Source organism: Periplaneta americana, chromosome 11, assembly GCF_040183065.1.
Source record: "Periplaneta americana isolate PAMFEO1 chromosome 11, P.americana_PAMFEO1_priV1, whole genome shotgun sequence".
Classification (NCBI taxonomy): domain Eukaryota; kingdom Metazoa; phylum Arthropoda; class Insecta; order Blattodea; family Blattidae; genus Periplaneta; species Periplaneta americana.
In genome coordinates, this window is record NC_091127.1 from 155,419,607 (window position 1) to 155,433,873 (window position 14,267).

The following is a 14,267-nucleotide window of genomic DNA, read 5'->3' on the forward strand; positions in this document are numbered from 1 at the left end:
TGGATACATTAAGTAGATTGATTTTTCATCTCTCTTATAGGATGTATAATTTGTTTCAGGAACATGGCATGGTAATGTCATCATTCTGTTGTTATTTGTACTGATGATATCGGTGGCAGCAACAGTCCAATGCTGCGATTCTTGACTCTACATGGGAAGGATCTCGGTTCGAACAGGAATTCTTAGTTCAAAATTTGTGCGCATGCGCGTGTTGTGTATGTATATATAGTAGTGTTGTGGGACTTAATCGATTAATCGATCAATTTCTGTTGTAAGATTAATCAATCAAAAATATTTAATATAGTTGATATTCAATAAAAACCTGAATATAGTCGACAGAAATAAAAGGTAAAAAATACACACATTTGTTAATATTATATATCATGAATAATTTTATAAATTTGTTTTTTAAAAGTTTCAATTTTTAAATATTTCAAATTTGGGAAGTGGTTTGTAATTTTATTACAAAGCCTTGGGCCGAAACTAGCACTGGTATGACATTTAGGCTCAATTAATGGGAAAGTAGACTTTTGACCTCGAGTACGATATTTACGTCGATTAGATTTATGTTTTATTTGATTTCTTTGGTAGTAAGTTAGTAAACTATATTTATAAATTTCTTCAATATTTAATACTTTAAAATCTGTATAAATTGAATTTGTTGAGTAATCTATATTTTTGGTTAGACAGTCCTCTTTTCCCATCCCTTAATGTCTCAAACTGCTTGAGGATTTGAGTACATAATTTGCGATTAGTTTTTCTTATGGATTAAGACGAAGTTTGTAATATCTTGGTTTCCTGTCTCGTGTTTGAACAATGCATGATTGTAGTCGCTACTATGAATATATGCGTTTTTTTTAAGATATTTGTTTGATTTACTTACACATAAATGTTTAGCCACATTAACAACAACAGAAATTACCTGTACTAATTACTATGTGTAACTTCACAAGATATGTGCCTGGCATCCTTATGCAGCTAAAACATAAAGGCGCAAGAGAGGAGGAATTAAGGAGAATGGCGCCGAAAATGAAGGGGAAAGATTGAACAAACGTAAAGTGAGCTTCAGTTGTACAGAGACTCGACAGACATGAATCGAACGTGAGGCCTGTTACCAGTTTTTAACCAACTGGCTTATTTTAGTTCACATGCTTCACTTCTACGTATTGTTGGATGCCTATGGAGTAGGGCGAAGTTTGTAATATTTTCACATTTTCTCTCGTGTTCGAACACTGCACAACTCTAGTAGACACTCAATTAATTTAGGACACTTGAAATTGGTTAAAATAGTATTAAATTATTTTTAAAAACTAATAGAATATTTGTATTTTTATTTGCACATAATATTTAATTCCGTATTTATATTTATTCATAAATGGCCCAACCTTGAATTTATGATTATGATTATTATTTGTATTTAACTTCTGTTTCTTGAGGAATCCATATATTTTAGTGAACCGGGAGAGAGTAATTTTGTGTGCATACATGTTAGAATTTATTTTAAAAAGTCTTGTTACAGTTGCTTTCGCCGATTTTGTTGTACATTAATTACTGAAATTATACCTAATTAAAAATGATAAAAGACAATGGAAGTACCGTAAACTGGGGTAAAGAGGATCACATGTGGTAAAGTGGATCATATGTGTATTGTTAGATAAGTCAGCGCCACATGGATCACACATGCAAAGAAAACTATTTTTAGTGGCATTTATAGAAGAAAGGTTTTCTTTGCATGTGTGATCCATGTGGCGCTGACTTATCTAAGCAATACACATATGATCCACTTTACCACATGTGATCCTCTTTACCCCACTTTACGGTACCGATAGTAGTTTGTACTCTGAAGCGATCATCAAAACTAATGAATTGAAATAAATTCACTGTTTCTCACATTTTTTTCCTGCTTTTGTTACATTCTCCAGTGAGTCACAAGTTTGGATATGGCCTAATGGATGCTGGTGCTATGGTGAGCCTTGCAGAACAATGGACAAATGTACCACCACAGCATATATGCAAGTCTCAGGAAATAAATGAAGAAAGGTAGGTTTTACTTTACGGTACATCAACATTTTCTTGTAATTGTAAGTAAAACCGAAATATATATACTGACTCGATTATTATTCATTCAGGTGAATAATTTCAAAATACTAGACACTATTTTCTTTTAAAAATTATCCATACATTGCAATGTTTTAATTTATACAGGCTTTTGTACTTTGACAAATAGATTTTTATGGGTTATCTTTAATGGGAGAATGTAGGTATCGGTAGGTCCCTATCTCCGCCATGTTAAATTGGTACACTTTATGTATCTTTTCCTCTGAATGTATTTAAGATAGAATCATGCAATTTTGCACGCTAGTAGACAAAAATGTTTTTAATCATCCTTGGACTTTTCAGATTATAATGTTAGAAATATTGAGATTTTTCACCAAACATACCTACTTTCTTCCCTTAAAGGGAGAGGATGGTATTTTTTTAAATTTTTTCCTATTTGGTGTAAAATATTAATTTTTTGTATGTAGAGAGCTCATAGATGTAGCAACTCAACCAAATATAAATATTTTGAAAAAAAAAAATTATTTGGGGGCCCAGAATTGTACTAAAACCGATATATCTAAACCGTCTTTAAAGATAGATTCAAACAGTTTTTTGCAATGTATTTGCAAAAGCATGTTCTACAAACTGTCTGTAACAGAATTTTGATATTAGTCCCTACGTTTGTAAAATAAACAATTAAAATTTAATAACACTTTTCTGAGTTCCTTCCTTGCAAACAAACGGACGTATTTTTAAAATGAAATCAATTAACAAAATTCTGTTACAGAGAAAAGTTTCCTAATAGTCTAAAGAATGTGTGTTCTAAATTTCATGCATGTATCTTTAATAGTTCAGAAATTATATCCATTTTTGTCTGGTAATGTAGCAAAAAAATGAAGTTACTGGAAACCGATAAAAGGGAGCGTGTGATTTAAAAATCCATAGCGCAGGAAGTTTAAAAATGACTTATCAACATCCGATAAGGACACAAATACCCACAAAATGTTATGCAATGCATTCCACACATATCAAAGAGTATTTTAAAGAAAAAATTTTTTTTGAAAATTTAATTTAGTAGAAACAACAATAAAAGTGGGCGAGTGATTTAAAAATCCATAACGCAGAAAGTTTAAAAATGGCGTCTCAACATCTGATAATGGCACAAATACCCACAAAATATTATGCTATGCATTCCACACATATCACAGAGTATTTTAAAGATTTTTTTTAATTTACTCGTTTTTCACCAAAAAATACCATCCTCTCCTCTTAACGTCGGATTTTGTAATCAAAGGTAGCTTTTAAATATGACCATTGAAACATGATATGGCATTATATTGTTAGTTTATTGTGTCACGTGGGTTATTTTCTTCAGATCTTAAATTGTATTTTTTTCTCTCTTACAGGCAAATAGATCCTACCTATGGTTCTTCACTTCAGGTTCATATGGATGTTAATGGTTGTAGTGGGACTCTAAATGAAGTTCGTTTCCTTGAACATGTGCAATGCAAGATCTCCCTTCGCTTCTTCCCCCGAGGAAATTTACGTATCCTTCTCACATCTCCAATGGGGACCACATCCACCTTGCTCTTTGAACGCCCAAGAGATGTTGTTAGCTCTAATTTTGATGATTGGCCATTCCTCAGTGTACATTACTGGGGTGAAAAGGCCGATGGAAGATGGTCACTACAAATCATCAATGCTGGAAATCGTCATGTAAATCAACCAGGTACAACTTTCTTTTGATCCTTTAATCCAGAAGTAGGAACTACCTACACTCGTATTTTAATGACGACCATCTGTCAGTGGCTGACAGAAATAGTTTTTTTTCTTGCAAGTTTTGCAAGATCAAAATTTTATGAAAACGTGATTTCCATATATTTTTACCTATGAAATATAACTTTTGATACCGTAAACTGGGGTTACTTTGAACACAGAGGAAATTTTGAACATTTTTTCAGAAAATCATATTTAGGTTTCTACATGCTGCACTTGTTATAGATGGAGGTAAATTTGGTATGAGAATGATCTTTATGATAATTTACCTCCATCTATAACAAGTGCAGCATGTAGAAACTTAAATATGACTTTCTGAAAAAAATGTTCAAAGTTTCCTCTGTGTTCAAAGTAACCCCAGTTTACGGTATTTGTATCTTAGAATTTATTAGAAAATATTTAATTTAAACCAACCAATTTTAACCCACATAAAACAAGAATGAATTTGAAAATATTATATTAATTGTTTTATTTATGTTCACAAAATGTAAAGCTTTAGCAATCACTTATTATTGTACGATACTGAAATTCATGAAAATTGTCCATTCTTGATCACACACTTTTATCACTTTTATATCACTAATGATATTGAAAACTTGTTAAATTAACAACGTAAACTTCACTGTGTTAAATTATGAAACTTAATATGGCACTTTACCTAGTATTGGCGTGATTTGTCGCCATTTTCAAACTTAAAATCGTTAGTCACAAAGGTAAAGTACCTACCATATTAAGTTTCATAACTTAACGGAGTGAATTATACTGTTACTAGTGGCTTGTGCAGCAAATGCCGCTGCAAACTAAGTTCGTTAGACGTTCAAATACAAATTTTCAGATTTATTTTCAATGAAGAATACTCGTCTTGTTGATAGTTATTTGCTTCCATAATAATGAAACATACTCCCTCTGAATAGTTTTTTTTAGGCCAAATACTTTTTCTTGAACCTATCCAACTTCAGGTTTTGAGTTTCAACGCGAAAACGCAAGTATCAATGTCAGGACGATAGCAGTAGCTATTTCAGGTCATTGTGGATTGTAGGCAAAAGTTAAAAAAATGTCAGGTTTGCTAAGCTTTCGAACAGTAGCATTTTCGTATAGCTGCTGCTTGTAGAACTTCAAATGTAGAGCGTAAAATCATTTTATCCTACTAAGAGATCTTGCTGAAATGATCTGGAGATTACAAAATTTTCTAGGCCTCTTATTTTATCAGTAAGTAATATCTTTTGATCTTTCCTTAGGAACTGTAATTTTTGCGCTCTCTCGAGCCAATACTGAAGACAATGACACATATCAATATCTACACTACACCGCCATTAAGTATATGAAAAAGACCCAACCCCACTGGGTTAATAAGTATAAAAATATTTGATTTTTAATAACAATATTATTATCTTACTTAAGTTTTGTAGTTTTATATGTAGCAGCCACTCAGTAAATTATAGAAATGAAGATTTAAATTAAGATATTCTCTACATTTACTTACAAAACTTCAAAATGTTTCACTTTCATGTCATCAATATAGCATCAATATTATGTACAATTAATGAAAAATAGACGCACCATGATATTAACTATAATAATATTTAATTTCTAATAGTAATAATGTCATCAAACCACCTCAAGTTTCGTAGATTTGAATATCCAATACACAGCTGTACTCAGAAAATTATACACTGCAGAATCAGTTTTTAATGACAAATTGAATTGAGCTCTAAATATGTCGGCAATCCTGCAGGTCATGGCTTTCATGTAGTAGCCTATTGTTTATTGTAGTGTGTGTTTTGTTCCGAAATTCAATCAAGTCGGCCGTGATTGAATAAAATTAGTTCTCAAAACTGACAACAGATGGATTTTGGAAAATAGGAAAATTATGTAGGAAAATTGACATTTCACTAAAAACTACTATTTTTCCAAAAAACTTTGGATGCCAGGCATGAAAATAAGAGGTCACTCATTAAAATCCGTTTAGCCGTTTTCCCGTAATTTCCATTACCAGTTCAAATTATATATATAGATTTGTTAATTTAACACGTTTTAAATATCTTTCATGAAAATGTATGCCCCACTCTCCCCATCCAGTTTTTTCATGAAATGTGTATGTTCAATCGCATTTTTACACATTTACATTGAAAGTTTGTAGCATGTTTAGAAGTCTAGTACCTAAATGCGACTGTGGCTTAAACCTAGTTTAGATGTCAGTTTGTTTTTAATTTATCATTGCTGTATTACATGTTAGAAATTGCAGTTTCTTAATGGACTGTAAAATATTATTGTAACATTCAATGAGGATTCCCTATCTAGATTTAATATTTCATTAAAATTATTCGTTCTTATCGTCATCAGTTAAGCTTTATCATCATTGCCTTCTGTTCGCAGGTATTTTAAAGAAGTGGCAGTTGATTTTCTACGGCACATCAACTAACCCAATTCGGCTTCGACCTACTGGTTCCTCAGGAATTTCAGGAGGCGGTCTTCAACAGACTTCCTCGCAGAATCCCTTCGTATTCCCTAACTCACAATCTCCATCTGCTTCCCCAGCTGTAGATACCAACGCTTATTACAGTGGAATCCCGTTCAGTCCTGGTTTTCAGAATTTCCCGAACATATACAGTGTATCAGGTAGCGATCCCGAAGCATCAGTGGCAACCCTTAACGACCCAGGAAAAGACCCAGCTTTGCAGGAGAATCTTATGGGGACGGGAGATGACGGCAGCAAGAAGGTTTTGCACAGCTGTGATCCGGAATGTGACCCACAAGGATGTTATGGCAAGGGTCCCACTCAGTGCATTGCCTGCAAGCACTATAAATTGGACAAGTAAGTTGAAAGAAAATGTAGAATCTTTTTATCTCGCTAAATCATTTTGACCACGGGTTGTGTCCACACCTGTGGAGTAACGGTTAGCGCGTCTAGTCGCGAAATCAAGTGACCCGGGTTCGATTCCCGGTCGGGGAAAGTTACCTGGTTAAGGTTTTTTCCGGGGTTTTCCCTCAGCCCAATATGACCAACTGCTGGGTAACTTTCGGTGCTGGACCCCGGACTCATTTCACCGGCATTATCACCTTCATCTCATTCAGATGCTAAATAACCTAAGCTGTTGATAAAGCGTCGTAAAATAACCTACTAAAATAAAACCACAGGTTGGTCTAGGGATAGCGAGCAGTATTCATATCTCGAGGCTGTAGTAGTTCATATTCCGCTTGGACTAATAAAATTACATCATTAGTTTTTTTTTTCCTAGCAGTAAGACGAATGTCAAGTAACCTCATAGAAAATCCTGAAACTCATTTCGCTATCACCAATTCCATTAACACTAGATAACTGCATAGTTGTAACGGCGTCGTTAAATAACCAATTAAAATCCATTTACATGTTTATCATTCATTATCTCTCACCGATGGGTGCTCTCAAACATCATAATTCGTAAGACTTTGTGCGTGTCCAATTAAGATATGGTGTTGAAATTGTTGCTTATTTTCTCGCTATTACTAGAGTGTGGTATAAATTTTCCTTGTTTATGTGACTTAATTTGGATTGTTTTCAAAATGTAATCTTCTTGATAAAAAGAAATATATTCCATGGATATCATGTAAAAAATGTGTGTGCATGCACGTCTTTTGAAAATATACTGCATACTGTGTATACAAGGTGAACAGTAAATAATATAATTAATTTCAGGGGATTATTCTTTGAGATATTTCAAACAAAAAAGTTTAATATATTTTTGCTTCCTTTTCGAGATAAAAATTGTTTTATATGAAAATTTTCATAGCGTGCTTTATGAAAGCCATTGATTGAATTACAGATATGCTCAGTCAATTTTAAGAGAGCAGTGTGTTATGATAATAAATGATTGAAAGAATTTTAGTTTTGTCCTTCAAATGTGAAGAAATTTGATCCTAACAAATGTACCTTTACGTTCTGAAAAGGAATTTTACAATATTACATTTGTTCAGATCGAATTTCTGCACATTTAAAGGACAAAACTATAATTCTTTCAATCATTTATTATCATAATATGCTGCTCTCTTAAATTGACTGAGCAAATTGAGAATTAAATTAATGGCTTTCCCAAAACACGCATTGAAATGTTTCGTATAAAACAATTTTTATTTCGAAAAGGAAGCAAAAACGAAGGAAATTGTATTAAACTTTTTTGTTTGAAATATCTCAAAGAATAACCCCCTGAAATAATGACATTGCTTACGGTTCACCCTGTGCATATAATGTATTTTTTTTTAAATTTAGTAGGTTATTTTACGACGCTTTATCAACATCTAAGATTATTTAGCGTCTGAATGAGATGAAGGTGATAATGCTGGTGAAATGAGTCCGGGGTCCAACACCGAAAGTTACCCAGCATTTGCTGATATTGGGTTGAGGGAAAACCCCGAAAAAAACCTCAACCAGGTAACTTGTCCCGACCGGGAATCGAACCCGGGCCACCTGGTTTCGCGGCTAGACGCGCTAACCATTACTCCACAGGTGTGGACTAATATATGTATGTAGGCCCTATGTATGTATGTATGTATGTATGTATATATGTATATATATATATATATATATATATATATATATGTATGTATCTTTATTCAACCATCAATTACACAGGCGAATTAGTAAGTTACAAATCGAAGTAGCGACCTACATTTTTAATGAGGCACCTGATGAAACTATCGCTGCTAGATGGCAGTATTAATCAGGTCTCTAGATAGTCACAGGTGATTTGTCTTGGGTGCATCATTACCAGCCAGAGACAAAATTGCATCAGTGCTTGGGTCAAGTCTCGTGCACAGGTGCTGCTATTTTGCAACTGCTGCTTCATAGTTTTTCTTGTACACACATCGACAATATTGCCATTAAGCAGTATTAGCTTCATGTAAGGTAAAAGGTAAAGGTATTCCCGTAACATGCCATGAAGGCACTTGGGGGGGCATGGAGGTAGAGCCCCATGCTTTCCATGACCTCGGCACTAGAATGAGGTGGTGTGGTCGGCACTACGCTCTGACCGCCTTTTACCCCCGGGAAAGACCCGGTAATCAATTTTATAGGAGGCTGAGTGAACCTCGGGGCCGTTCTGAAAGTTTGGCAACAAGAAAAAATCTGTCACCACCTGGGATCGAACCCCGGGCCTTCCAGTCCGTAGCCAGCTGCTCTACCAACTGAGCTACCCGGCAGCTTCATGTCCCTCACTAAATATTGTAGGTCGCCATTTCGGTTTGTAACTTACTTACTGACTCTCCCTCAATGGCACTCAATGAAAAACTTGAATCCCTTCTCCATTTTTTTCACTCAATGAAAAACTTGACTCCCTCCTCTATACCTTCCTTCTCTCTTGCACTTTATCTTTCGATGTACTGAACATTTTGTATTATTGTTACATAATTTGTTAAATACAGTGCAGCAAATGAAATATTTTTGTGTAGATAACTGAATTTTAACTACGAAATCTGGTTGTTTGTTGTAGCACTTGTGTGAGCCGCTGCCCACCTCGCAGTTTTCCAAATCAAGGCGGTGTTTGCTGGCCATGCCACGAGTCATGTGAGACATGCGCTGGTGCAGGACAGGATAGCTGTCTGACTTGTGCCCCAGCACATCTGCTTGTGACTGACCTTGCTGTGTGTCTCCAGCAGTGCCCTGAAGGATATTACGAAAGTATGAGGATATTATTCCAAAATATGTTTGTGTAGCATGATGATGTTTGTGTGTAGCATGATGAATCATCAGTGTGGTTTTAGGCGTAATAGATCGACTATTGATCAGATTTTTTGTATTCGACAAATATTGGAGAAAAAATGGGAGTATAAGGGTACAGTACATCAGTTATTCATAGATTTCAAAAAGGCGTATGAGTCGGTTAAGAGAGAAGTTTTATATGATATTCTTATTGAATTTGGTATTCCCAAGAAACTAGTTCGATTAATTAAAATGTGTCTTAGTGAAACTTACAGCAGAGTCCGTATAGGTCAGTTTCTATCTGATGCTTTTCTAATTCACTGAGGGCTAAAGCAGGGAGATGCACTATCACCTTTACTTTTTAACTTCGCTCTAGAATATGCCATTAGGAAAGTTCAGGATAACACAGAGAGTCTGGAATTGAACGGGTTACATCAGCTTCTTGTCTATGTGGATGACGTGAATATGTTAGCAGAAAATCCACAAACGATTAGGGAAAACACGGAAATTCTACTTGAAGCAAGTAAAGCGATAGGGTTGGAAGTAAATCCCGAAAAGACTAAGTATATGATTATGTCTCGTGACCAGAATATTGTACGAAATGGAACTATAAAAATTGGAGATTTATCCTTCGAAGAGGTGGAAAAATTCAAGTATCTTTGAGCAACAGTAACAAATATAAATGACACTCGGGAGGAAATTAAACGCAGAATACATATGGGAAATGCGTGTTATTATTCAGTTGAGAAGCTTTTGTCATCTAGTCTGCTGTCAAAAAATCTGAAAGTTAGAATTTATAAAACAGTTATATTACCGGTTGTTCTGGTTGTGAAACTTGGACTCTCACTTTGAGAGAGGAACAGATATTAAGGGTATTTGAGAATAAGGTTTTTAGGAAAATATTTGGGGCTAAGAGGGATGAAGTTACAGGAGAAAGGAGAAAGTTACACAACGCAGAGCTGCACGCATTGTATTCTTCACCTGACATAATTAGGAACATTAAATCCAGAAGTTTGAGATGGGCAGGGCATGTAGCACATATGGGCGAATCCAGAAATGCATATAGAGTGTTAGTTGGGAGGCCGGCGGGAAAAAGACCTTTGGGGAGGCCGAGACGTAGATGGGAAGATAATAGTATAATGGATTTGAGGGAGGTGGGATGTGATGGTAGAGACTGGATTAATCTTGCTCATGATAGGGATCAATGGCGGGCTTATGTGAGGGCGGCAATGAACCCCCGGGTTCCTTAAAAGCCAGTAAGTAAGTAATGCTACTGGAAATTATAACATTACCAGTATAAATAGTGCTAATGACAGTAATTTTTGTTGTTTTAGATTATGACCAGAATACTTGTGTTCCTTGTGAACCAAACTGTGCCAGCTGTCAAGATCGACCAGATCACTGTACAAGTTGTGATCACCACCTGGTACTCCACGAAAACAAGTGCTATGCTGCTTGTCCCATCAACACATACGAGACAGAAGATTATGGGTAGGCTGCTGAGCTTTGTTTAGTGGTGTCGCTGTTGCCATCAATGTATCACTGCTAATATAAATGTTATATTCGTTTATTTCAACTAATAAAATTATTACGATTGAAAAGATCCTACTTATTTCATAGTGCTAAGAATTCGAATTTTTTTTAAATTTATATTAAAGATCTCAGTGAAGAAAAGAACATTTTGAAGTGAGCCTAACAAAAGATAAGCAATTTCTACGGAGTGCTAATAATTTACAAATATTACCTGCTACCACCTTTCAAGTAACCATTTTCTGTATCAGTGAACCATTTGACGATCGTGTAACCAATTTTCGCACTTAAACATGTACGATTCTGTTACTGATTTTATTGTAGAAGTTAGAAAAAATGACCATCTGCCTATAGTCAAACGTTTTCACATGCACACGCACGCACGTACACACACACACACATTCGTAATTGCGATGTTTTATCTCAAGGAAAGTGTAATAACAAAAGACAAAGTCCTGATCGTAGTATCCATGTTTAAAAATATACGTAAGTCAACTTATTATTTCAGCCATTTTCCGCTTTTTCCTTCATTCTTTGGGCTATTTTGTTATTTTTCTTCTATAGTTTTATATATTATGTAACTGTTTCATCCAGTGGCGACTCGTGCTATTTTTTGTTTGTAGGATATGAGATTAACGACTGATGACCAAGACAGAAAATAATAATAATAATAATAATAATAATAATAATAATAATAATAATAATAAAGGTAAAGGTAAAGGTATCCCCGTAACATGCCATGAAGGCACTTGGGGGCATGGAGGTAGAGCCCCATGCTCTCCATGATCTCGGCACTAGAATGAGGTGGTGTGGTCGGCACCACACTCTAACCAGAGGCGTATACTGGTTAAAGGGTTTGGGCTACCGCTGACCCTATTATTACACAAAATATATCTAACAATTACTTTAATTTTAATTACTATGGTAAAACTAATAATACAAAATTATTACATTATGTTATATTATAAACTTTTTCTTTTGTAATTTCCTTGGGCTACCGCCGGTAGCCCCGGTAGCCCGCAAAATACACCCCTGACTCTAACCACCTCTTACCCCCAAGAAAGACCCGGTACTCAATTTTATAGGAGACTGAGTGAACCTCGGGGCCGTTCTGAAAGTTTGGCAACGAGAAAAAATCCTGTTACTACCTGCGATCGAACCCCAGACCTTCCAGTCCGTAGCCAGCTGCTCTACCAACTGAGCTACCCGGCAATAATAATAATAATAATAATAATAATAATAATAGAGCATGCACAATCAATTTCTTGCTATAGTTAAATTCTTCTAAATGATAAAATACAACTTCAGATATTCTTTCAGCTGTCCTGTCATCTGAAAGTCCTGTTAATTCTTGTGTTTTATTATACCTAGCTCATTTTATTTATTTTTATGTAATTTTGGTTTCTATTCATTTTATTTTTTATATTATTTCATTTTAAATTATTTATTATTTCGTTTATTCTGTTCTTTTAAAATGACCAATGAACTGCATTTAAGGAAAATTCATATTGTAGTCTCTGACAGGGTTTCCACACCACCACCACCCAGAAAGAAGGGTCGTAGTATTAGGATATACGGTCATATCCTCAAACGCGGTTTAACTCAAGCCATACCCCACCCTCCGCACTCACCCCTGTCCGTAACTTCACTGGTAGAAAAAACCGTTTGCTGTAAGATATTTGGATGGTTCCTCGGAAAGTATTCCTAAGGTCTGAGATGTGCAGTGGCGACAACTCACTACAGAAAGTGGAAGTTTGAAGGAAATTATTACAACGGGACGCATTAAAAATAAAATCTGTAATTAAAATGTTTTCTATCCTCAGAGGCACGAAATTAAACTGTAGGATCATTCTCATATCCTTCATGAAGAAATCGCCACTGGTTTCATCATTATAATAATTTGCGCTTCATTTTAAATATGCATTTTCAGAAGAAAATTGTAACAAAATTTGTATTACACCAACCAATTCACAATATTTGACTACATTATTAGACAACAAAAAGCAAATATTGTAATATATACAAACCACTAAATAATATACACTCAAAAGTCGCCCTGGGTAGCAGGGTCGGTATAGTTCTGCCTTCTGTGCTAGAAGTTGCGGGTTCGATCCCAGCCCAGGTCGATGGCATATAAGTGTGCTTAAATGCGACAGACTCATGTCAGTAGATTTACTGGCATGTAAAAGAACTCCTGCGGGACAAAATTCCGGCACATCGGCGACGCTGATATAACTTCTGCAGTTGGGAGCGTCGTTAAATAAAATATATACATTTTTTATTTATTTCCAAAATATAGCTGTGCATGTCTGCATTTGCGCGATGTTTCTGTTAGTTTTCTGCATTCAACGATGCCTGAAGTACGGTATCAGGCATTGAAAGCTAGAGTGGAAGTGTTAAATTAGTGAATAATTGTATTGATAACTACTATCAAGAACACTAACAATGAGCCGATTGTTATGAAAACAAGATGACTGTTGTGCACCTTGTTCTATAATGAAATAATATTGTTTATTAAATTGTCATTGTTTTTAATTGTAGGATCTTGTTTAACTATTTTCATATAATTTCGGTAATTTTATGGAGTATAACAAAAAATCCATACCTTCATAATTGCATTAATACGACTTTATAATCAAAACACTATAGCCTACATAATTTTAAAAAGTAACAGTGCATTGCAATCCACCACTGTGGAGTAACGGTTAGCATGCATGACCATAAAACAAGTGACCCTGGTTTCAATTCCTCGTTGGGACAAGTTACCTGGTTGAGGTTTTTTTCCGGTGTTTTCCCTCAACCCATTAAGAGCAAATGCTGAGTAACTTTCGGTGTTGACCTCGAGCTCATTTCGGTGGCATTATCACCTTCGTCTAATTCAGATGCTATATAACCATAGCAGTTGAAAAAAGTCGTAAAATAACCAATTAAAAAACACTGCATTGCACGTCATTTATTCTGTTTTCTTTTCCGCACTTTTTTTTTTTTTTGCAATTCAATTGATGCAAGAACAGTATAGAATTGCACTTCATTGCAATAAACCAAAAATAGTAGTGAGACTACAATTCGGGTATGTAGATTGTAAGACATTTCCACTGATATTCACTTATTTTTGTCAGTTATCTGGTTTAAAATTATGTACAACTGCTGTGTAATGATTTTATAATAATGATTACTAGAATGTAATTGACTATAATGCGTGTATGATATGACGAAAGATCTGAAATTAATTTATAAGCTTATTTGT

General features: G+C 34.9%; 1 protein-coding gene across 1 annotated transcript in view; it reads left to right on the forward strand.

The window, feature by feature from the left end:
• Fur2 (furin-like protease 2) overlaps positions 1-14,267 on the forward strand; it is a 71,640-nt gene that overhangs the window by 34,267 nt on the left and 23,106 nt on the right. Inside the window, exons 6-10 of the mRNA XM_069840248.1 lie at positions 1,923-2,040; positions 3,447-3,769; positions 6,193-6,631; positions 9,282-9,469; positions 10,825-10,981. Of these exons, the coding sequence (XP_069696349.1) occupies positions 1,923-2,040; positions 3,447-3,769; positions 6,193-6,631; positions 9,282-9,469; positions 10,825-10,981 (1,225 nt within the window). The remainder of the gene's footprint in view (positions 1-1,922; positions 2,041-3,446; positions 3,770-6,192; positions 6,632-9,281; positions 9,470-10,824; positions 10,982-14,267) is intronic.